The sequence below is a fragment of the Centropristis striata genome, chromosome 4, assembly GCF_030273125.1.
Source record: "Centropristis striata isolate RG_2023a ecotype Rhode Island chromosome 4, C.striata_1.0, whole genome shotgun sequence".
NCBI lineage: Eukaryota > Metazoa > Chordata > Actinopteri > Perciformes > Serranidae > Centropristis > Centropristis striata.
In genome coordinates this window covers 12,165,119-12,190,918 of record NC_081520.1, presented here as the reverse complement: position 1 = coordinate 12,190,918, position 25,800 = coordinate 12,165,119, and the positions used below count along the sequence as shown (strand labels likewise).

Genomic DNA, 25,800 nt, shown 5'->3' with positions numbered 1-25,800 from the left:
GCAACATGTGTAACATAATATATGCAGTTTAGTGGTGGAGGAAGCACTCAGACACTAAAAGGTTAAAATAACACAACATAGAAATGCTTCATTATAAGTAAAAGTGCTGAATTTGAAATATAAGTAAAGTAAAAGTACATAGGCATTATCACTAAGATGCAGCCCACTTAATGTACCAAACGTAAAAGTAAAAGCCATCAACACAGAAAAACTTCCACACTGTACAGAGCATGTGAGGAACACGGGTTAAAGGGGCCCAGCAGCTCATTTTTTTGCCCTGGAGGCCCCTGAAAATTGATCTGGCCCCATAAACTTCAGGAGTAGAAATTGGTAATTTATGCTTGAGAAAAGAAATGTCAATTTTTAGGGAAACCTCAAATTTTGGGTTGAAAATGTCATCAAAGAGACAGCAATTATATTTACATGGTTGCCCATGAAGAATACTTGGAATACTATATATATTTTTACCTCTTTCTATGAAATGATTGTGACAAGGTGATTTATTATTGACTGATAAAGTGTATATTTTCTCAACACTTTATTAATCAATCTCTTCCAAACATATCACAATGAAAATGAAGCCACAATTAACAGAGGATTGTGTCTGAAAACAAAATTATTCCAATTTATGGGCGACCTATTTATATATATTCTGTATGTATGTCATGTTATTTAAAACAGTGATGTTAAATAGTGATAAAAAAGGATGTTAGCACTATAAACCAGCAGCTTGCACATCATGCTCATGCAATTCATATCAAGGCAAAATATTGCAATGAAAAATTAATATATTAAATAATCAGTCAGATACACATTCAAAATAAAAGAAATCAAAATTTAAAGTTGTTAAAGACAAATTACAGAAGAACACCACTAATATATTTCTATATTAAAAATATAAAAACTAAAACCAAACGTTTACAAGACAACAGAGGACTGAGACAGATTCATATGGACTTGATCTGAGGGTAAAGATATTTAAAATATAATAATAAAACAACAGAAATAGCTGTTAAGATCCCACTGTTGCTATGTTTGTCTCTAGGTAAGACAAGTAAATAAGATCAGAATTCAAACAAAAACAACTTCTTAGACGATGAAGAAATATCTTTCTAAACTTTCACTCGACGATTTCTCCGAAGTTATCTCTTCAACTCTGAACTTTTTGCATCCTGTCAAGAGTTAAAGAGCCGAAGTGAAAAGTTACAGCGAGAAAAGTGACTTCCATCATGGAAAATGTGAGATTTTAACACTGTGAAAATCTGCATTGTTTTCTATGTATTTTACCATTGAGACGTTCAGATCTCTCACAGTTTACTGATGTTTAGTCAACCTGCTCTGTTTAAACCCTCCTCCACCCCGGGGTCACTTACAGACAGTATATTAAAGTGGAAATAAATAAACTACATTATAAATAATGTAAGAGAGGATCGTTTTACCGTAATGAAGCACAAAACTCTGCATTTATTATATTCAATATGAAATAACATAGTATATATTTATATAAGACTTACAAAAAACAGTGAATACAAAATAGTTATTTACCACCTAACTGCCAGCCTGCATATTCTGATATTTTCAGTTCAAATGTAGCCATAAACTAGCAGCTTTGAAGTGTTTGAGCTTTGCAGATGTGCAGTTTGGTACAGTTTTTAGCAACATGTGTAACATAATATATGCAGTCAATCTGCTCTGTTTAAACCCTCCTCCACCCCGGGTCACTTACAGACAGGATATTAAAGTGGAAATGAATAAACTACATTATAAATAATGTAAGAGAGGACCGTTTTTACCGTAATAAAGCACAAAATTCTGCATTTATTTCATTCAATATAAAATTATATATTCTATATTTATATAGCAGGGCTCAAGACTAACTCATTTTACTAGAAGCACTGGTGCTGCTAACTTGAAATTTTTAGGGTCACCAAATCGTCTTGCAATGCAATTTTTCACATTTACTACATTTTAGCTATATAAGGCCTACTAATTAATAAACAACTACATTAATAATATCACAAATATTTAATTTCATTTTAAGGTCACAAATAAATAAGAGTTCAATATGCCCCTTAAATTTCGTTAAAGTAAGTTCTTCCTGAGCAATAAAATATGTAGTATTCAATTTTTTTAATATCTAATCTGCCATGGCAGCAACTTAATGCATTTAGGCGTGTAGACATGGTGAAGACGAGCTGCTGAAGTTCAATCTGAGCATCAGAATGAGGAAGAAAGGTGATTTAAGAGACTTTGAATGTGGCATGGTTGTTGGTCTGAGTATTCCACAAACTGCTGATCTACAGAGATTTTCACACACAACCATCTCTAGGGTGTACAAAGGTCCAAATAAGAGAAAATATTCACTCAGCGGCAGGTCTCTGAACCAAAATGCCTTGTTGACGCCAGAGGTCAGAAGAGAATCTAAAGCTTTGTTCTTGTACAAGCCACAAAGAACATAGTATTTTCAGTGCAAGGAAAAACTTTCCATCCCTGAGACCATAAATGAGGGGGCTCAAACATTTTGGGCCCAGATAAAATATAATGTAATTAGAGTACCTGACATTAATGTATAACACTTTCTAAAGAAAGCAGCTTCTATGAACGGACACCACAGCTGGATGAGACAGAGCAGCAGCTGGAAACCATGAAGTATTACTGTTCTGAGCCCTTTTAATGTTGACTTTTTGTTCTCTCCTGATGCCGTTTTGGCCACTTTGATTATTTCAACATAGTAATGGTAAATGCACTTATATAGCACTTTTCTAGTCGCTTTGCGACCACTCAAAGCGCTTTACACTACAGACTGTGCTCATTCACCCTTTCACACACACATTCATACTGGTGGCAGAGGCTACCCTAAACGGTCCCACCTGCCACCATTGGGAATTCATTCACACACCGATGAACACAGCATCGGGAGCAATTTGGGGTTCAATATCTTGCTCAAGGATACTTCGGCATGTAGGCTGCGACGGTCAGGGATCGAACCACCAACCCTTCGGTTGGGGGCCAACCGACTCTACCGACTGAACAAAGAGCCGCCATAGGAGCCATAGGAGAATACAATGAGTATACACATAATCAGGAAGTAAAACTGATTTATAGCTGAATAAATATGACTCTGCCATCTGTACAACATGAACATCTCCACTGAACACACCCTGTATTGTGTGTGAAAGGTAATTGAGGCAGATGCAAAGAAGATGGACAGAAGAACTACACAGGGTAAAGAGCTGATGCAGTGAATGATGAGGATGCAGTGCATCGTGTTGCGAGTGGTGCACAACTCTCCATGACGCAAAGGCATGCAAATGGCCACGTAACGCTCCAGGCTCATTGCCTGGAGCGTTTAATGTGTGAACAATGTAGGAATAAACTGAGTGCATTTTTATTTGTTAATTGCTTGTCTATTAAAAGAAAGAATTTCAATAAATAAGGTTCATTAATTACTGTGACACAATCATAGTTTTATGACAAATCTAAAGCTTTGTTCTTGTACAAGCCACAAAGAACATAATATTTCAGTGCAAGGAAAAACTTTCCATCCCTGAGACCATAAATGAGGGGACTCAAACATTTTGGGCCCAGATTAAATATAATGTAATTAGAGTACCTGACATTAATGTATAACATGATATCAATTCTAAAGAAAGCAGCTTCTATGAACGGACACCACATACGGATGAGACAGAGCAGCAGCTGGAAACCATGAAGTATTACTGTTCTGAGCCCTTTCCATGTTGACTTTTTGTTCTCTCCTGATGCCACTTTGGCCACTTTGATTATTTCAACATAGGAGAATACAATGAGGATACACATAATCAGAAAGTAAAACTGATTTATAGCTGACCACATATGACTCTGCCATCTGTACAACATGACCATCTCCACTGAACACACCCTGTATTGTGTATACAAGCTAAGAGAGGCAGATGCAAAGAAAATGGACAGAAGAACTACACAGGGTAAAGAGCTGATGCAGTGAATGATGAGGATGCAGTGCATCGTGTTGCGAGTGGTGCACAACTCTCCATGACGCAGAGGCATGCAAATGGCCACGTATCGCTCAAGGCTCATTGCTGTCAGAGTAACTGGGGTGACAAACAAATACAAAGACGAGAAAAGAAATATAACAACACACAACCACATTTGCATGGTAACCTGAAAGTAATCACATAAGAGTAAGATATTTGATAGAATCAGAATCCAACAATCAGACAGTAGTGTTACAGCAAATAAGATGTAGCGCATGGTTTTGTAGAAGAAATCCTTCATAAAAAAGGTTGTGATCAGCATGAAGTTGATGCAAAGGAAAACTGCAACAAGAACCTGAACTAAAATTACCTGGTAATTAATGGTTCGCATTAAGAATTTCCCACCAACCACTGAATTATTATCAGCCATACTGTATATTTGTGACTAAATACAGTATTTGACACACAAAAACCCAACAGGCAGATCGATCTTTCTGTTTCCGAAACCTTCCCAGCAGTGACATGACATCATGTCTGAGACAAATGTTTTCTGCTGAGCTCTGTGCAGCCTTCTGAGAAAACCTTTATAGCTGTGAGTAGTACACAAGGAGAACATTTTAAGCTCCACAACACAGTGTTGTCATCACGACACACTAGGAATGCTCGTCATATTATAATCAATTAGATACACTGAGTGCTGGAAAAGTTTTTGATTGTTATCAGTAGTTGGGCCTCTATAATTCATTTTACCTACTGTGCAACAGAACAGTAATTCACAAATATTCAACATTAATTAAGAAACCTATTGTACGGGGCATCCCGGTGGCTCACACCGGTAGAGCGCTAACCATGGGTCGTGTGCTGCGGCGGAGCCAGGTTCGAATCCGGCCTGAGCTCCCTTTGCCGCATGTCTTCCCCTCTATCACCCCCTTTCTATCTCTCACTATCAATAAAGCAACAAAATGCCAAAAAATAATCTTAAAAAAAAAAAAAAAGAAACCTATAGTACAAAATGTCTGACAAGATACTTGGAAACACTTTAAGTATTAAATACTTAGAATATATTTACTTTCATAGATCTTTGCATGATATGTATTTTAAATCTTTGTTTTGCCTCAGTGGCGGTGACAGCCATTGCTGGAGGCATCATGAAGTTTGGTTGTCCATCAATTTGTCTGTCCATCCCATTGTCGTGAATGCAATATCTGTGGAATACCTGGAATGCATTATTCAGGGTAAAATAACACAATGATTTTGAGCACCACTTGTTCTGGTCAATGATTCAACCATAAATGGACCCATTAAATTATTGCAGGTGGATACTACGGTGGCTGCTACGTTACTGAAAAAAGAACAAGTGAAATGTATTTATTATGGACCGATCACTAGAATCGAAAATAAAACGGTTCAAATATGGAACCGATTTTCGATGTCCAACCCTATCCATAATGGTACCCTAAATAGAAATACAATGGTCTTAAAGTACTCCATCAGGAGGACAAGTTCAAAATGTGACTTCAGTGAAAGTACAGAAGTGTTATCAGCAAAATATAGTTTAAGTATCAGAAGTAAATACAGTCGTTATACAGGCCTGTCGTATTCAAGTACCAGGCTAGGCCTATCATTGTTTTTATGAGTAATGTATACTTCTATATTATAGATTGTTTTTATTTTTATTGCATGTTTTTCTTCAATAATCAGAATCCTCGTATTATTTAGACTGTGCATACACCAAGAGTAAAACAAACTTTTGCTGCACAGCAGTGCTGACAGTGTGTGGCCTGTATAGTCACAGACTTCTGATAGTTAACTTTAAAATGTCATGAGGGGATATCACACTGGTAGTCTTGTTTTTCATCCTCAGAAAATGTTTTCTTCAAGGTAATGATGATGAAAAGTTTAATGTGTGAACAATGTAGGAATAAAACTGAGTGCATTTTTATTTGTTAATTGCTTGTCTATTAAAAGAAAGAATTTCAATAAATAAGGTTAATTAATTACTGTGACACAATCATAGTTTTATGACAAATCTAAAGCTTTGTTCTTGTACAAGCCACAAAGAACATAATATTTCAGTGCAAGGAAAAAACTTTCCATCCCTGAGACCATAAATGAGGGGACTCAAACATTTTGGGCCCAGATTACATATAATGTAATTAATGTACCTGACATTAATGTATAACATGATATCAACTCTAAAGAAAGCAGCTTCTATGAACGGACACCACATACGGATGAGACAGAGCAGCACCTGGAAACCATGAAGTATTACTGTTCTGAGCCCTTTCCATGTTGACTTTTTGTTCTCTCCTGATGCCACTTTGGCCACTTTGATTATTTCAGCATAGGAGAATACAATGAGGATACACATAATCAGGAAGAAAAACTGATTTATAGCTGAATACATATGACTCTGCCATCTGTACAACATGAACATCTCCACACACCCTGTATTGTGTGTGAAAGGTAATTGAGGCAGATGCAAAGAAGATGGACAGAAGAACTACACAGGGTAAAGAGCTGATGCAGTGAATGATGAGGATGCAGTGCATCGTGTTGCGAGTGGTGCACAACTCTCCATGACGCAAAGGCATGCAAATGGCCACCTAGCGCTCCAGGGTCATTGCTGTCAGAGTAACTGGGGTGACAAACAAATACAAAGACGAGAAAAGAAATATAACAAAACACAACCACATTTGCATGGTAAACTGAAAGTGATCACAGATGAGTAAGATATTTGATAGAATCAGAATCCAACAATCAGACAGTAGTGTTACAGCAAATAACATGTAGCGGATGGTTTTGTAGAAGAAATCCTTCACAAAAAAGGTTGTGATCAGCATGAAGTTGATGCAAAGGAAAACTGCAACAAGAACCTGAACTAAAATTACCTGGTAATTAATGATTTGCATTAAGGATTTCCCACCAACCACTGAATTATTATCAGCCATATTGTATATTTGTGACTAAATACAGTATTTGACACACAAAAACCCAACAGGCAGATCAATCTTTCTGTTTTTCCCAAACCTTCCCAGCAGTGACATGACATCATGTCTGAGACAAATGTTTTCTGCTGAGCGCTGTGCAGACTTCTGAGAAAACCTTTATAGTTGTGAGTAGTACACAAGGAGAACATTTTAAGCTCCACAACACAGTGTTGTCATCATGACACACCAGCAATGCTCGTCATATTATATTCAATTAGATAGACTGAGTGCTGGAAATTTTTTGGATTGTTATCAGTAGTTGGGCTTCTATAATTCCTTTTAGCAACTGCAACAGAACAGTAATTCACAAATATTCCATCAATCCATCCATTTTCCTCTGCTAATCCGGGGCTGGGTTGTGGGGGCAGCAGGCTAAGCAGGGCATTCCAGGCCTCCCTCTCCCCAGCCACAACGTCCAGCTCTTCCTGGGGGACCCCGAGGTATCCCCAGGCCAGGCGAGTGATATAATCCCTCCACCGTGTTCTGGGTCTTCCCCGGGGCCTCCTACCAGTTGGACATGCCCGGAACACCTCTAACGGGAGGTGCCCGCCAGGCATCCTTACCAGATTCCCAAACGACCTCAGCTGACTCCTTTCGACGCGAAGGAGCAGCGGCTCTACTCGGAGCTCCCTCCGGATGTCTGACCTCCTCACCCTATTTCTAAGGCTGAGCCCAGCCACCCTACGGAGGAAACTCATTTCAGTCGCTTGTATCTGCGATCTCTTTCTTTCGGTCACTACCCAAAGCTCATGACCATAGGTGAGGGTTGGAATGTAGATGGACCGGTAAATCGAGAGCTTTGCCCTCCGGCTCAGCTCCTTTTTCACCACGACAGTCCGGTACAACGCCCGCAACACTGCTGATGCCGCACCAAACCGCCTGTCCATCTCACACGCCGTTCTACCCTCAAAACCCCGAGATACTTAAACTCCTTCGCTTGAGGCAGTACCTCTCTCCCCACCCAGAGGGGGCAGTCCACCGTTTTCCGGCAGAGAACCATGGCCTCAGACTGCTTCTCACTCAGCTGCAAACCGCCACAATGAGTGCTGGAGGTCCCAGATTGATGAGGCCAAAAGAACCACATCATCTGCAAAAAGCAGAGATACAATTCTTAGGTCACCAAACCAAATCCCTTCCTCCCCCGGCTGCGACTTGAGATCCTGTCCATGAAAGCCACAAACAAACTGAGACAAGGGGCAACCCTGGTGGAGGCCAACACCCACTGGGAACGTGTTTGACGTTGTGCCAAGTTTGCGGACACAGCTCTCACTTTGGTTATATAGGGACCGGATAGCTCATAGCAACGAGCCCGGTACCCCATATTCCCGCAGTACCCCCACAAGACTCCCCGAGGGACACGGTCATAAGCCTTCTCCAAGTCCACAAAACACATGTAGACTGGATGAGAAAACTCCCATGACCCCTCCAGAAGTCTTGCAAGGGTAAAGAGCTGGTCCATTGTTCCACGACCAGGATGAAAGCCGCATTGTTCCTCCTGAATCTGAGGTTTGACAATCGGCCGGAGCCTCCTTTCCAGCACCTTGGAATAGACTTTTCCGGGGAGCCTGAGCAGTGTGATCCCACGGTAATTGGAACACACCCTCTGGTCCCCCTTTTTGAAAATGGGAATCACCACCCCGGGCTGCCACTCCACTGGCACTGTCCCAGACCTCCATGCGACACTGAAGAGGTGTGTCAGCCATGACAGCCCAACAGTGTCCAGAGCCTTCAGCAACTCAGGGCGAATCTCATCCAACCCTGGGGCCTTGCTGCCGGGCAGCTTTTTGACAACCTCTGCGACTTCTGCCAGGGATACTAATGAGTCTTACACTGAGTCTTCAGAGTCTGTCTCCTCCACAAAGGACATTTTGGCTGGATTAAAGAGTTCCTAAAAGTGCTCTTTCCACCGTCTGAGGACATCCCCAGGTCGGGTGAACACAGCTTGGGCCCCCCCGCTGAACACAGCTTGGGCCAAGCCCTGCTTTCCCTTCCTGAGTTGCCTGACGGTTTTTCAGAACCTCTTTGAGGCCGACCGACAGTCCTCCTCCATGGCCTACCCGAGTTTTCGCTTCAGCGTCTGCTGCAGCTGCAGCCCTTCTGGTCGAACGGTACTTTTCTGCTGCTTCCGGAGACCCCTCAGCCAGCCAAGACCGAAAGGCCTCCTTCTTCAGCCTGACAGCCTCCCTCACCGCTGGTGTCCACCAGCGGGTTCTTGGGTATCCGCCACGACAGGCACAGACAACCTTCAGACCCTCTCGTTCCTTGGGGAGAACTCCAATACAGCGGCGCTCAGCCAGGGGCTTGTGAGCATCCCCACACCCGCCCGGCGCCTCTCACCCTGGGCAACTCCGGAAAAGAAAAGAGTCCAGCCTCTCTCCAGGAGTTTGGTTACAGAACCCATGCTATGTGTGGAGATGAGCCCAACTATTTATAGTTGGTAACGCTCCACCTCCCACACAAGCTTGGGCTCCTTCCCCGCCAGCGAGCTGACATTCCACGTCCCCAGAGCTAGCCGCTGGAGCCGGGGGTCAGCACGCCCAGGTACCCGCCTTTGCCCGCTGCCCGACTCACACTGCATCCGACCCCTTTGCCCTACTCTGTGGGCAAATATTTACAAATATTCAACATTAAATGAACAAACCAACAGTACAAAATGTCTGACAAGATACTTGGAAACATGTTCAGGATTAAGTACTTAGAACATATTTAATTTCATAGATCTTTGCATGATATGTATTTTAAATCTTTGTTTTGCCTCAGTGGCGGTGACAGCCATTGCTAGAGGCATCATGAAGTTGGGTTGTCCATCAATTCGTCTGCCCATCCCACTGTTGTGAATGCAATATCTATGGAATACCTGGAAGGCATTATTCAGGGTAAAATAAGACTAAGCTTTTGAGCGCCACTTGTTGTGGTCTATGATTCAACCATAAATGGACCCATTAAACAATTGCAGGTGGATACTACGGCTGCTACGGAAACTGAAACAAGAACAAGTGAAATTTGTTTATTAGGGACCAATCACTAGAATCAAAAAGAAAATTTTTAAAAACAGTTCAAATATGGAACGGATTTTCGATATCCAACCCTATCCATAATGATACCCTAAATAGAAATACAATGGTCTTAAAGTCTTGTTTTTCCATCATCAGAAAATCAGGTAATGATGATGAAAAGTCTAATGTGTGAACAATGTAGGAATTAAACTGAGTGCATTTTTTATTTGTTAATTACTTGTTTATTAAATGAAAGAATTTCAATAAATAAGGTTAATTCATTTCTGTGACACAATCATAGTTTTATGACAAATCTAAAGCTTTGTTCTTGTACAAGCCACAAATAACATAATATTTCAGTGCAAGGAAAAACTTTCCATCCCTTAGACCATAAATGAGGGGACTCAAACATTTTGGGCCCAGATAAAATATAATGTAATTACAGTACCTGACATTAATGTACAACATCAAATCAATTCGAAAGAAAGTAGCTTCTATGAACGGACACCACAGCTGGATGAGACAGAGCAGAAGCTGGAAACCATGAAGTATTACTGTTCTGAGCCCTTTCCATGTTGACTTTTTATTCTCTCCTGATGCCATTTTGGCCACTTTGATTATTTCAATATAGGAGAATACAATGAGGATACACATAATCAGAAAGTAAAACTGATTTATAGCTGAATACATATGACTCTGCCATCTGTACAACATGAACATCTCAACTGAACACACCCTGTATTGTGTGTGAAAGGTAATTGAGGCAGATGCAAAGAAGATGGACAGAAGAACTACACAGGGTAAAGAGCTGATGCAGTGAATGATGAGGATGCAGTGCATCGTGTTGCGAGTGGTGCACAACTCTCCATGACGCAGAGGCATGCAAATGGCCACGTAGCGCTCCAGGGTCATTGCTGTCAGAGTAACTGGGGTGACAAACAAATACAAAGACGACAAAAGAAATATAACAACACACAACCACATTTGCATGGTAACCTGAAAGTGATCACAGATGAGTAAGATATTTGATAAAATCAAAATCAAACAATCAGACAGTAGTGTTACAGCAAATAAGATGTAGCGCATGGTTTTGTAGAAGAAATCCTTCATAAAAAAGGTTGTGATCAGCATGAAGTTGATGCAAAGGAAAACTGCAACAAGTACCTGAACTAAAATTACCCTGTAATTAATGGTTCGCATTAAGGATTTCCCACCAACCACTGAATTATTATCAGCCATAATGTATACTTGTGACTAAATACAGTATTTGACACACAAAAACCCAACAGGCAGATCAATCTTTCTGTTTCCGAAACCTTCCCAGCAGTGACATGACATCATGTCTGAGACAAGTGTTTTCTGCTGAGCTCTGTGCAGTCTTCTGAGAAAACCTTTATAGTTGTGAGTAGTACACAAGGGGAACATTTTAAGCTCCACAACACAGTGTTGTCATCACAATACACCAGTAATAATTGTCATGTTATATTCAATAAGATAGACTGAGTGCTGGAAAAGTTTTTGATTGTTATCAGTAGTTGGGCCTCTATAATTCATTTTACCTATATTAATAATAATAATATATTAATATTCAACATTAAATTAACAAACCAACAGTACAAAATATCTAACAAGATACTTAGAAACACAACAAGTATTAAGTACAAGAGCATATTTACTTTCATAGATCTGTGCATATAATTAATTTTAAATGAATCATGCATCATGAATCATAATGCAGAGGCATTATCAAGTTCGCTTTTCCATCCATTCATCTGTCCATCCCATTGTCGTGAATGCAATATCTGTGGAATACCTGGGAGGAATTTCTTCAAATCTGGCACAAACGTCCACTTAGACTCAAGGATGAACTGATTTAATCTTGGTGGTGAAAGGTCACAGTCACTGTGACCCCACTTCCATCTCATTCTCGTGAATGAAGTATCTCAGTAACGACTTGAATGAATTTCTTATAATTTCAGGGTTCAACAATAACGATTCTCCGATTGCCAGAGGCAAGTAAAATGCCACCTCAGGCTAGTAAATCAAGCAACTGGCTTGTCCAACAGGGCAAGTGGTTAAAATAATTGAATGTATTGTTTTCTTCTGGGGCTGATGATGGAACTAGCTAAGTGATTAGTCATTTAGCTTCCTTCTCATCTCAAAGTGCAAGCCCAACATTTCATTGATTTGTTAGATTTAGTTGGGTCTTGTTAGAAGATGAAGGCGATACTTCAACTATGTGTTGCACAGTTTTCTCAAGTTTTAGAGCTAGGCATAATGTTTCAATTGACAATGAGCTTTAGGGTTGTTTTGCATCTACTGCAAATTTGATTGTCAAAGGTCAGAGTCACTGCGCTGTGAACTCACCTACATCACATTCTTATGAACGCCTTGAAGGGATTTTGCTGGACATGTCCACCTGGACTTGAGAATGAACTGATTATATTTTGGTGGTCACAGACCAAGGTCCCTGTGACTACAAGACACATTTTTTTTGCCATAAGTCAAGAATTCAAAAGCTGATATTAACCAAAACTTGACACAAATGTCTTATAGGATGACATAAGTAAGCAATGAGAGAATTAAGTCTCTTAGCTTGTCGTATGTACTCCAAGTTCTTGTGGTCCATCCACACTTGGAACAGCTGGTTGGCCCCCTCTAACGAGTGACGCCACTCTTCAAGAGCCACCTTGACCACGAGGAGTTCTCTGTTTCCGACGTCGTAATTATTTTCAGCCTTAGACAGCCGCCGAGACAAATAGGCACATGGATGCATCTCACCGTCCTGCTGCGATCTCTGGGAGAGGACGGCCCCGATCCCCTCATTGGATGTGTCCACCTCCACCACGAACTGGCACTGCGGGTCTGGCATGGTGAGGATCGGAGCAGTGGTGAATCGGTGTTTGAGTTCCTGGGAAGCCACCTCCGCCTCAGGAGACAAGTGGAACCGCACCTTGGGGGATGTTAATGAGTGCAGCGTTGCAGCTATTGCGCTGAAGCCCCTGATGAATCGCTTGTAGAAGTTAGCAAATCCGAGAAATTGCTGAACCTTCTTGCGGTTATCGGGTATGGGCCAGTCAGCGACTGCTTTGATCTTTGCTGGGTCCATCTGCACTCTTCCAGGGGCTATAATGAAGCCCAGGAAGGAGACGGTGTTGAAACTCACTCTTTTTGGCTTTGACATAGAATTTGTGCTCAATGAGTCTCTGGAGAACCTGGGTCACGTGGGATTTGTGTGTCTATATGTCAGATGAGTAGATCAGAATGTCATCTAGGTATACATACACAAACCGGTCTAGGAAATCGCCTGAAAATCAGCAGGTGCGTTAGTGAGCCCGAATGGCATGACCAAGTACTCGTAGTTTCCGCTGGGGGTATTAAACCCAGTTTTCCACTCATCGCCCTCCCTTATTCAGACTAGGTGGTAAGCATTGCGTAGATCTAGCTTAGTGAACACCTTGGCCTGCTGTTATATCTGATGACATCAGAGGTATTCGGTAGCGGTTCTTTTTAGTAATGTCATTTAAAGGGCTGTAGTCTATGCATGGCCACAAAGACCCATCCTTTTTGTCCACAAAAAAGAATCCAGCGCCAGCAGGAGAGGAGGCCGAATATAGGCGTCCCTTGGGGTAGTGGATCCGGGGATGAGGTCAATGGCGCAGTTGTAGGGTCTGTGCGAAGGGAGGGACAACGCTTTGGACTTACTGAAGACCTCTCTAAGGTGATGGTAATATGCAGGGACGGAGCTTAAGTTGGGATAGTCAATGCGTCCGTCAACGGTAGCCATGCGCATCCCAGTTGCAGGACCTCTTCTTCTCTGGGTGTGGGAGAGTGAGCACGATTACCCGATGGACACTGGAGAGGTGGTAAACCATCGGGTGCTGGTGAGGAGGAAAATTGCCCTGTGCCCATCAATCTGCTCCGTGCCGGCTGGCGAAGCTCACTTCTTCAACTAAGAACTGAGCTTAACTAATAAATTACAAAGAAAAATCACTCTTGCTGAAGGGTTTTGACTACCTCCTGTCCACTAGGGGCAGTGCAGTATTAGTTTTTGCTACAATTTTTAGGGAGGAGTTAGTGCCAGCCATTTTTGGGAATGTCTGCTTACATGTCAGACACCCACATTTTTGTGTTCCATATTTAGCATGTGATCACTTAATTCATGTAAGTATGTTTATCTTACCATGTTCATGTTGAGTTAGTGATTTGTATTTTGCATTTGCTTATGTAAACAGCGTTCACTTATGTTGCCACATAGCTGTGGCTATGGCAAGAATGAGATAACTGGCTGGTATGGTGACGGGGTCAAACACACTGGCACAAGACAAGGAGAACGCAGACCATTTGAACACATGGAGGGAAGGGAGCACAAGGTGAACACAATCGGTAATTAGGGGGGACAATCAGACAGATGACACACGGGGAAGGGCAAGTGACCGCGGTGTGACAGTATAATGCAATATAAATTAACATATAACCATGGTAGTGGAAAGCTAGCTATCCATCTTATCTCTATTCTCACTTTTGCTTACCTAAATGTTGGTGATTCAGCATCTGAGAAGGGATGCAGCCTTTTCACCACATAAGCTGTGACTTTACTGTGGACCAATACATCACAGGATTTGTGCATCCTCCACTGCATGAAACTGGTTTAGCACAAGAGTTGCAATCTGCATACCGGGCATTTTTTAGGGCAAAATAAAGCAACGCTTTTGAGCACCACTTGTTGTGGTCCATGATTTAACCTATTAAACTATTGCAGCCTGATACTACGATGGCCGCTACGAAAACTGAAACAAGCGCAAGTGAAATTTGTTTATTAGGGACCAATCACTAGAACCTATAAGAAAAAAAATAGAAATGGTTCAAATTTGGAACCGATTTTCAATGCCCAACCCTATCTATAATGGTACCCTAAATAGAAATACAATGGTCTTAAAGTACTCCATCACATGGAAAAGTTCAAAATGTGACTTCAGTGAAAGTACAGAAGTGTTATCAGCAAAATATAGTTTAAGTATCAGAAGTAAATACAGTCGTTATACAGGCCTGTCGTATTCAAGTCCCAGGCTGGACCTATCATTGTTTTTATTAGTAATGTATATTATGTATATTATAGATAGCTTGTATTTGTATTGCATGTTTTTCTTAAATAATCAGAATCCACATTTTATTTGGCCTATGCATGCACCAAGAGTGAAACAAACTTTTGCTGCTCAGCAGTGATGACAGTGTGTGGCCTGTACAGTCACAAACTTCTGATAGTTAACTTTAAAACGTCATGAGGGGATATTACACCGATATTCTTGTTTTTCATCATCAGAAAATGTTTTCTTCAAGGTAATGATGATGATGATTAGCCAGTTATCTGTATTCCTGTGTGTAACAGTGAACTCCCGTGGAGCTAATTAAGAGTGCTGCTTAATGGGATCATTAATTATTTAAGGACTGCTCTGTTTATGTTCGCTTCACTAATGAATACAAATGTAATCTCCTGTTTGTTAACAGTTTGTTCACAAAACTTTAAACAAAATGTTTGGAGTTCAAGGAAAAGTTTGAAGGTAAAGCACTAACTATGTAAGTACTTCAGTACAACCCCACTTAGAAAAAAACTGAACTATCCCTTAACACCCTCGAGTCTCAGCCACATTTTTGTCCGCCTGTTTTTTTTGTGGCTAAATGCATGTATTTCCTCAACCCTTTGATGCAGAATCAAGTAATATACATCCTTTTTTTCAGGACAACCAGTTCTGTCAGAATATGACTTCTGCAGTAATGTCACACATATGTATGAAAAGTTATCCAACCCAGAAGACAAATGAAAAATAAAACGGAAATTTAATTCTACAGAAATATATTCAAACCACACACAAAAACATAATAGCTATGGTTGTTGGCAATTGAATATTGTATTTTCAAGTCTTTAGGATCAGGGGGAACTAAAACAAACACTCCAGATAACATACAACAAAAATATTTACATTTATTCACAGAAAAGACCAGACGCTTTTCTGTATGCCATTTAGAAAACTTAGCTATGACATTCCTCAAAGCAGGAAGGACCCTCTACAGTGACACAGAGGGCCACAGACGGCCACAACACAGTCTGTGGCTGTCCAGGGGGAAGCCTGATTTTTAGGCCCAGAGCACTGACTCAGTCAGTGAGGGACCTATTGTATCCACAAGGATTATTTTTTAGGGCCCGAACACTGACTCAGTCAGTGAGTGATCTATAATATATAAATATACATTGCTAATAAAAAACAATGATAGGCCCAGCCTGGGACTTGAATACGACAGGCCTGTATAACGACTGTATTTACTTCTGATACTTAAACTACATTTTGCTGATAACACTTCTGTACTTTCACTGAAGTCACATTTTGAACGTGTCCTCCTGATGGAGTACTTTAAGACCATTCTATTTCTATTTAGGGTATCATTATGGATTGGGTTGGAAATCGAAAATCGATGCCATATTTGAACCGTTTTTAATTTTTTTCTTTTAGATTCTCGTGATCGGTCCCTAATAAACAAATTTCAATTGTGCTAGTTTCACGTTGTTGTAATTACGCACCGGGGCGTCAACTATGTTGGGGTATCTGTTTAAAGATACCAATTGCATTCATCAAGGATCACCAAAAATGTTGGGGATTAAGGATGGCTCTTTTATGAATAAATGATGACCTTGCACAGGGCATCAAATATATTAATAAAAGGGCTTTATCATAAATGCTATCCCTTTCATAAGGATACCAAATATACAGGAATGAACCTGAGCAACACTTGTGTGGATCTCACGGTTCAAAAGTGTGGTTAGATGGCTATAAGAATTATTAATAATTATCATAAACAATTATTAATTATAAGAAATGATATGACTTGATTTACTCTAAGTCAGCTCGTAAAATGGGGCACCACTCTGTAAACAGAGAAAATATAGCCAATTCACCTAAATCAGTCTCATAAAGTTATTAAATTATCAATTTGGAACACTGATTATTAATTATGAATATAATTATAATCAAATTACCATATTAATATTTAATAGTGGTTGAAGGAATCGTGAATTTTTGTCACAGTTGAGGTTAGAATATCGTTCATAATGTACGACATTAAATAGACAGCATTCGTAATCAAAAGGTATTTATTCTAAACAAGTAAAGCAAATAAAAGCACACATCTATAAAATAGAGAATACATTACAAAAGAGAAGGAAACGTGTGTGTGTGTGTGTGTGTGTGTGTGTGTGTCTGTGTGTGTGTGAGGGGGTTTACCATTCCTCAGACAATGAGCTGTGTTCAGCTCCAGTTAATTTAATCAGTGTGTGAGCAGGTCAAAGGTTAGTATAGTTAGTTGCAGTAAGACTGACTGTCTGTATAAAGCAAGATTAACATACAACTTTGATGGTAACACGAATGTCACATAAATATACTTAAAACAGACATATAAACCAAATCATTAATCACAGGTCAAATCCTAGTTGCTAAAGTCCTTGCTGATTTCTTATCTAAGCCCAGTTACATTACTCACGAGTCTGGTGAAAAAGGGGGGGAAGCCTTTTCAGCAGAAGAGTGGAAGAAGGAAGTTGAGTCAAGTTGCTGGTTGCTGGTTGTCCTTTTTGTTGAATTAGAGCTTTCTCTGACAGATGCAATGAACTTTGTGTTCATTAAATGCAACTTCGGTGTGCAGAGAAGGTCAGAGTTGCAGTTGTTCAGGATCCTTGTGGACAAGGAGATTCTGGCTGTTGGAGGCCTCACCTCAGCTGCAGAGGATCTCAGCAGGGAGTGAGGGAGGAGGGGGGCTGGTGGATCCAGGCCTCTGGATCCCCTCCTGGAGATGCTTCCAAGCAGGAACGGTGGAGAGAGTGCAGCGATGGAGAGAGAGCGAGGGACAGAGAGGACTGTCTTCTTTATAGCAGGCCAGTGGACCTCCTGTGGGGTCAAAGGTGCCTTGACCAATGACATGACACCTGGAAGGTGTCATAAATGCAGTGCATTCTGGGAATTGAAGTTCTTGAGAGGGGACAAAATGGAGGTTCTGCCATTTTGTTGAGTTGACTTAGGAAAATGTCTCATTTAGTCCACAAATGTTAAAGTCCACAAATGAACCCAAAATTCACCTGTGGTAGAATCCCAACAACGTCAGCCACCGTAGTGTCCACCTGCAATAGTTTAATGGGTTGATTTATGGTTGAATCATGAACCAGAACAAGTGGCGCTCAAAAGCTTTGCGTTATTTTACCCTGAATAATGCATTCCAGGTATTCCACAGATATTGCATTCACGACAATGGGATGGACAGACGAATTGATGGACAACCAAACTTCATGATGCCTCAAGCAATGGCTGCCACCACCACTGAGGCAAAACAAAGATTTAAAATAAATATCATGAAAAGATCTATGAAAGTAAATATGATCTACGTGCTTAATACTTAACATGTTTCCAAGTATCTTGTCAGACATTCTGTACTGTAGGTTTGTTAATTTAATGTTGAATGTTTGTGAATTACTGTTCTGTTGCACAGTATCTAAAATGAACTAGAAAATTTCCTCTGGGGAAATTCTGAAAGGGCCACGGGGGCTACTGCCGGTATGTGTACACTATGATGAGATTCTTCAGAGATTTCAAACAATTAATACTAGTAATGTTATGATACTATATAATATACAAGGAGTACACCTACAACAAGCATTCCTTTTCAAGTATTTATTTATACAGCAACCTATGCCCTTTAACCTCAAAATGTGTGTGTATGTGTGTGTGTGTGTGTGTGTGTGTGTGTGTGTGTGTGCGAGCATGCGCGCGTGTGTGTGTGTATTTGAAGCATGTTTATCTGGAGGAGTGTGCACGCTTAAGCGCATGTGTGTGTGCGTGTATCTGTAACTGTAATCACAGCAAAGATCAAAGATCAATCAACAGAATTAACTGACACCTGTTGAATGTTCCCGGAACAATAACAGCAGCCAGAGGTGGACAGACTGGAATTTCTGGCCTCGAACAGAAAGCATTTTTGGCAAAACCATAATACCTAACATTGATCTGACTTCACTTTGAGCATTCTGAGTTCTTCCTGAACAGCTACATATGTTTGTTTTTTTTTAAAAGAAAAATGAATAAATAGCTTTGTCAGAGCAATCTAAAAAAACTGTTACATCTGCCTTTTTCAGAAATCTTCCTGCATTTTTAATATGGGAGCCAATGGGGCTGTTGGTGCGTGTTGGTGGCGCATCTGTGCGTCCTACGCCCAAACTATAACTCTGACAGCTTTACCTGAGGATTGTGAGTGAGAAGACAAATTTTCCTAAGTTTCTATGTATAAATTATTTCTGTAGAGTGGAATTTGAGGCCTGGACCGCAGCTTTCAAATTTATTTTTTGACAATTTTTTCTCTCCCTCTACACTCTGGCAATGATGTCACACACTGTGACACGAACATTCCATGCAATACACACCCATTATAATCTCAGAATTTCTCCAGAAATGATCATGGTCATTGAACAGGGATTGATAAAAAACTATATGACCTATCGAAACATGGATTAATACACCGATACACAAGACTTGTGTCTACTGTTTAAAGTTTAAATGGAGTCATTAGGTGAAATTATGCCGGAGAAGTAGACGTTTAAAAATCTCCAGTTATTGTTCTTTTTCGGTAATTTTTTTCGGCCGTCCCATTCACGGCAATGCAAAATTTTGGGCAGTTTGGGCGACTTATGTCGCGAAAAATAGGTATTCCATAGAGAAAAGTAATAGCACACCGATCCCGATCAAACCGCACGTTTTGATATATAATTTGTCCTGCAACTCTTCAAGTTGTAGGACTAGTAGCGGGATGAAATTGCGTCCGGAAGAGGAAGAAGAAAAAATTCACAGTATAACAATAGTTATACAGCTATTGCTGTATGGGACCAGTGCTCGGTGCGATTGCCTGGTGGCACTAATTATAGAGGCCCAACTACTGATAACAATCAAAAACTTTTCCAGCACTCAGTGTATCTAATTGATTATAATATGATGAGCATTGCTGGTGTGTCGTGATGACAACACTGTGTTGTGGAGCTTAAAATGTCCTCCTTGTGTACTATTCAACTACACAACTATAAAGGTTTTCTCAGAAGGCTGCACAGAGCTCAGCAGAAAACATTTGTCTCAGACATGATGTCATGTCACTGCTGGGAAGGTTTCGGAAACAGAAAGATTGATCTGCCTGTTGGGTTTTTGTGTGTCAAATACTGTATTTAGTCACAAATATACAGTATGGCTGATAATAATTCAGTGGTTGGAGGGAAATCCTTAATGCGAGTCATTAATTACCAGGTAATTTTAGTTCAGGTTCTTGTTGCAGTTTTCCTTTGCATCAACTTCATGCTGATCACAACCTTTTTTATGAAGGATTTCTTCTACAAAACCATGCGCTACATCTTATTTGCTGTAACACTACTGTCTGATTGTTGGATTTTGATGCTATCAAATATCTTACTCATCTGTGGTTACTTTCAGTTTACCATGCAAATGTGGTTGTGTGTTGTTGTATATATTTTGTCGTCTTTGTATTTGTTTGTCACCCCAGTTACTCTGACAGCAATGAGCCTGGAGCGATACGTGGCCATTTGCATGCCTCTGCGTCATGGAGAGTTGTGCACCACTCGCAACACGATGCACTGCATCCTCATCATTCACTGCATCAGCTCTTTACCCTGTGTAGTTCTTCTGTCCATCTTCTTTGCATCTGCCTCAATTACCTTTCACACACAATACAGGGTGTGTTCAGTGGAGATGTTCATGTTGTACAGATGGCAGAGTCATATGTATTCAGCTATAAATCAGTTTTACTTCTTGATTATGTGTATCCTCATTGTATTCTCCTATGTTGAAATAATTAAAGTGGCCAAAACGGCATCAGGAGAGAACAAAAAGTCAACATGGAAAGGGCTCAGAACAGTAATACTTCATGGTTTCCAGCTGCTGCTCTGTCTCATCCAACTGTGGTGTCCGTTCATTGAAGCTGCTTTCTTAAGAATTGATTTCATGTCATACGTTAATGTCAGGTACTTTAATTACATTATATTTTATCTGGGCCCAAAATGTTTGAGTCCCCTCATTTATGGTCTCAGGGATGGAAAGTTTTTCCTTGCACTGAAATACTATGTTCTTTGTGGCTTGTACAAGAACAAAGCTTTAGATTTGTCATTAAACTATGATTGTGTCACAGAAATTAATGAACCTTAATAACTGAAATTATTTCATTTAATGAACAAGTAATTCACAAATAAAAAATGCACTCAGTTTAATTCCTACATTGTTCATACATTGGACTTTTTATCATCATTATCTTGAAGAAAACATTTTCCAATGATGAAAAACAAGACTATCAGTGTAATATCACCTCATGACATTTTAAAGTTAACTATCAGAAGTCTGTGACTGTACAGGCCACACACTGTCAGCACTGTTGTGCAGCAAAAGTTTGTTTCACTGTTGGTGCATGCATAGGCCAAATAATACGTGTATTCTGATTATTGAAGAAAAATATGCAATAATCACCTATTACCACAAGCCATCTATAATATACATAATATACATTACTAATAAAAACAATGATAGGCCCAGCCTGGGACTTGAATACGACAGGCCTGTATAATGACTGTATTTACTTCTGATACTTAAACTATATTTTGCTGATAACACTTCTGTACTTTCACTGAAGACACATTTTGAACTTGTCCTCCTGATGGAGTACTTTAAGACCATTGTATTTCTATTTAGGGTATCATTATGGATAATGTTGGACATCGAAAATCGGTTCCATATTTGATCCATTTTTAAAAATGTTCTTTTGGATTCTCCCTAATAAACAAATTTCACTTGTGCTTGTTTCAGTTTTTCGTTGCAGCCACCTTAGTATCCACCTGCAATAGTTTAATGGGTCGATTTATGGTTGAATCATGGACCACAACAAGTGGCGCCCAAAAGCTTGGCTTTATTTTACCCTTCCCCACATTCCATAGATATTGCATTCACGTCAATGGGATGGACAGACAAATTGATGGACAAACAAACGTCATGATGCCTCCAGCAATGGCTGCCACCACCACTGAGGCAAAACAAAGATTTTTTTGTATTTGTATTGTATTTATTTATCTGCACCATAAGAAAAGACAGTGGTTAGTGAGGTTAAAAAACCCTAAATGAGCTTATAAAAACACTTCCCAAAGAATTATACAAAAATTCAAAAATAAATCAACAACAACAATGAGAGAAAGCAGCAACAAATAGCAACAAAAAGAAAGCAATACAAGTACCATTTTATAGCACACACACAAAAAAAGTCAGAAATAAAAACATGGGTGTGTATAAATGTAAAATAATTTTATTTGAGTGTTTGAGTGTATGAGCATGTATAAGAGATAATGATCTAATGACAAAAGAAACTATTAAGAGTCTTGATTTAACAGGTAAGCTTTCTGTCTTAACTTAAAATTATTGAGGGATGAAGATAATTTAACTACATGAATTTGAGAATTCCAAAGTATGGAGCCTCTGTAAGCAAAAGAAAACTGAGTGTAATGTGGCATAAAGGAAGATGAAGTTTATCAGTGTGTCTTGTGTTGTAAGAATGGACCTGAGAGTTTACTGTAAAGCATTCGTGAAAAAATTTAGGCAGCAAGTGGGAAAGATGAATATATTTATAAATATATATGCATGATTGAAGTATATTGTGGGATCCACTGGCTCGCCTAGACCAGGTGGAGACGCAGCTCCAGCACTAAGAGGCGATGTTAGCTTCCACCACGGCTAACATTCAGTTAGCAGCAGCTAACCAAGAGCAAGTGCTAGCCACGTTATCTACTCAGGTTCAACAACTCACCGTGACCCTCGCCCAGTCAATCTCTCTGCCAGCTCCTCAGAGTCATCCTCCTCCCCCAGCTCCAGCATATCCTGGTCCCGTTCTAGAGGCTCAAGTGGGAGTCCTGGAACGCTACGCCGGGGACCCAGAAGGTTGTAATCCCTTCATCACAAACTGTTCGACCGGGTCAGTCTAACCCCACAAGAGAGAGAGAGGTGCTGCAGAGGGAACCTCTGCCTCTACTGTGGACCAGTAAGGGAGGAGGTCCTGGTGAGTCACACATCAAAACCCTCTTCCACCTCAGGTCCGACTGCTGCTAAGGCTCTCAGATTCTTGCCACACTCATAGACTCTGGTTCTGATGCTAACATAATCGACAACTACCTAGCACTTTAGCTAGGCGTCAGTCGGATTCGCCTGCCAGTTCCTGTTCCCACCAATGCCCTGGACGGTCGCCTCCTGGGGACTGTCACCCACCAGCCGGTGCCCATCCACATGCTCCTGTCTGGCAACCACCACAAGGCTATCCAGTTTCACATCCTGTCCTCTCCTCATCACCCACTCATCCTGGGATTCCCCTGGCTCCGACGTCATAACCCACACATAGACTGGACCATGGGGGCGTTCCTGGGTTGGAGTCCAACTTGTCATCAGGTCTGTCTAAAGCAAGCTACCGCTTCCCAGTCACCTACCTGTTCCAGTCCTGCTCCAGATGTGTTGGGGGTCCCCGCTGAATACCTAGACTTCCGAGAGGTTTTCAGCAAAGCCAAAGCAACCTCTCTTCCCCCACATAGACCCTACGACTACGCCATCGACCTCCAGCCTGGTACTGCTCCACCCAGAGGCCGCCTGTACTCCATTTCTGCCTCTGAGAGAGAGGCCACGGACACTTACATCAATGACTCTTTGGCCGCAGGCATCATCCGACCCTCGTCATCGCCGGCGGGGGCGGTCTTCTTCTTTATGGCAAAAAAGGACAAGACCCTCCGCCCCTGTATTGACTATCGAGGACTGAATGTCATTACAGTGAAGAACCGTTGCGTAACTTGATCTACGCAACACCTACCACCTGCTCCGGATCCAAGAGGGAGATGAATGGAAGACAGCGTTCAACAACCCCACTGGCCACTACGAGTACCTGGTGATGCCCTTTGGCCTCACCAATGCTTCTGCCGTCTTCCAGGCCCTTGTTAACAACGTACTCAGAGACATGCTTAACAGTTTGTTTTCGTCTACCTCGATGACACCCTGATCTTCTCCCGGTCCAAGAACAAACACCTTCACCATGTCCAGAGTTTTCCAAAGCCTCCTGGAGAATTCACTTTTCGTCAAGGCTGAGAAGTGTGAGTTCCACGTTTCGTCTGTCTCCTTCCTGGGGTACGTCATAGGCAGTGGCGGTTCTACACAGGGGCCTACAGGGGCCACTGCCCCTGTGAAGAAGCCCTTGGCCCCTGCTGTGACCCCTGTGTCAAATTAATAATACATAAAAATCAATTTATAACTAAGAATGACTGAACAATTCTTATCTATTTTTTGTTATTGTACACAAAAGGAACCCAGAATGTGTACATTGTGTAATAGTTTAATTGTAATTAATTTTATTGTTGGTAAGTCTCATTGTTTCCATCAATTAATTTGTAAATTAAGAGATTTTTAAATACGCTAAAATAAGGGTTTTGAATGCTTAAATATCATCTTTACCGGGTTTTTTTATGTGCCCCTCTGATTAAACACTGGCCACTCCTTGGCCCCCACAGGAAAATTAGTCTAGAACCACCACTGGTCAGAGGTAGGGGGATTGTCCAGATGGACTCTGCCAAGGTCTCTGCTGTCATCTCCTGGCCCACTCCGGACTCCCGTAAGCAGCTCCAATGTTTTCTGGGCTGTGCCAATTTTTACCAGAGGTTCATCAGAGGGTGGGTCAAAGACGAATAAGGATTTAAAATGTGAAAATATATGACAGTGTCTAAAAATGCCTATTTAAGCTCTTTCTATGTTTATTAGACTGTTCTGTATACAACTCAACAACAGAGAATAACTTTAAGAATGAAATTTGCATATTTTTTGTGGATTGTATGCAAAATGTATGAAAAATGTCCTTCCTGGGTAACGGGAATGGATTTTAAAATAATTCAAATTTCTACCATTGTTAGCTTATAAAAGTTAATAGATATCAATTTTTAGAGTTCAACAAACAATTACTGCTCAGAAAAACATAGTTTTATCAAAAATGTTTGCGATATATTTGGTTAGTTATACTGGAATGGGCTTATTAGGTGCTCTTGATCATACAATCTTTCATGCCAAAAAGAGAAAAAAACTGGAAAATGTATTAGAATACTTTACAGTAAAGGCAAAAATATTTGTCATTGTATCCTCAACTCAAGAAAACCTGATTATGTAAGATAATATTACATTTTAGCTTAAATTACTTCACTGCATCACTGTTACCCGGAATGACATGCTGTTATCCAGGAATGACGTACTGCAAGATTTCAAAGTTTTTCACTACTCATGAATATATCTTTTCAACAGTCATACATAGTACAAAGGGAGAGACACTGAGAACTGTTAAATATTTGAAAAATAATTTTTCAATCTTAATTTCAAAAACAGAACTGACCGTTTAACAGAAGACAAGTCAGGTCGAGAAAGAAAGAAGGAAAGAGAAAGAAAGAAAGAGAAAGAAAGAAAGAAAGAAAGAAAGAAAGAAAGAAAGAAAGAAAGAAAGAAAGAAAAAAAGAGATGGGGTCAATTTGACCCTTGAGGACGGTATGAGGGTTAAATGTAGGCATTTCATAAATTAATTTTGCCGGCATTTCATAAATTGTGTGCGGGGGGTTAACGACTCTGCCTTTTGAATGATCACAAATGAGGCCTCCAAACAAATCTTCATAACTCAAAACTGAGGATCTCACTATGTAAATTCATAAATTTTCAGAAAGAGTAGGACCTGATGTATGTAGGGATGTACTGTATAAAGTGT

At 40.5% G+C, this 25,800-nt stretch overlaps 3 protein-coding genes and 2 pseudogenes across 3 annotated transcripts; 1 reads left to right on the top strand and 4 right to left on the bottom strand.

Annotated features, from left to right (window-relative positions):
* Positions 1-2,360: 2,360 nt before the first annotated feature.
* On the bottom strand, positions 2,361-3,337 carry LOC131969975 (odorant receptor 131-2-like; annotated as a pseudogene).
* Positions 3,338-3,468: 131 nt separating this feature from the next.
* Positions 3,469-4,404, bottom strand: LOC131969973 (odorant receptor 131-2-like). Its single transcript, XM_059331210.1, has one exon. It carries the CDS (start codon positions 4,402-4,404, stop codon positions 3,469-3,471), a length of 936 nt encoding a protein of 311 aa, XP_059187193.1.
* Positions 4,405-5,993: 1,589 nt separating this feature from the next.
* Positions 5,994-6,925, bottom strand: LOC131969972 (odorant receptor 131-2-like; annotated as a pseudogene).
* A 3,338-nt stretch (positions 6,926-10,263) lies between these two features.
* Positions 10,264-11,199, bottom strand: LOC131969971 (odorant receptor 131-2-like). The gene has a single exon (XM_059331209.1). It carries the CDS (start codon positions 11,197-11,199, stop codon positions 10,264-10,266), a length of 936 nt encoding a protein of 311 aa, XP_059187192.1.
* Positions 11,200-20,225: 9,026 nt separating this feature from the next.
* On the top strand, positions 20,226-21,197 carry LOC131969970 (odorant receptor 131-2-like). The gene has a single exon (XM_059331208.1). It carries the CDS (start codon positions 20,226-20,228, stop codon positions 21,195-21,197), a length of 972 nt encoding a protein of 323 aa, XP_059187191.1.
* The last annotated feature ends 4,603 nt before the right edge of the window (positions 21,198-25,800 follow it).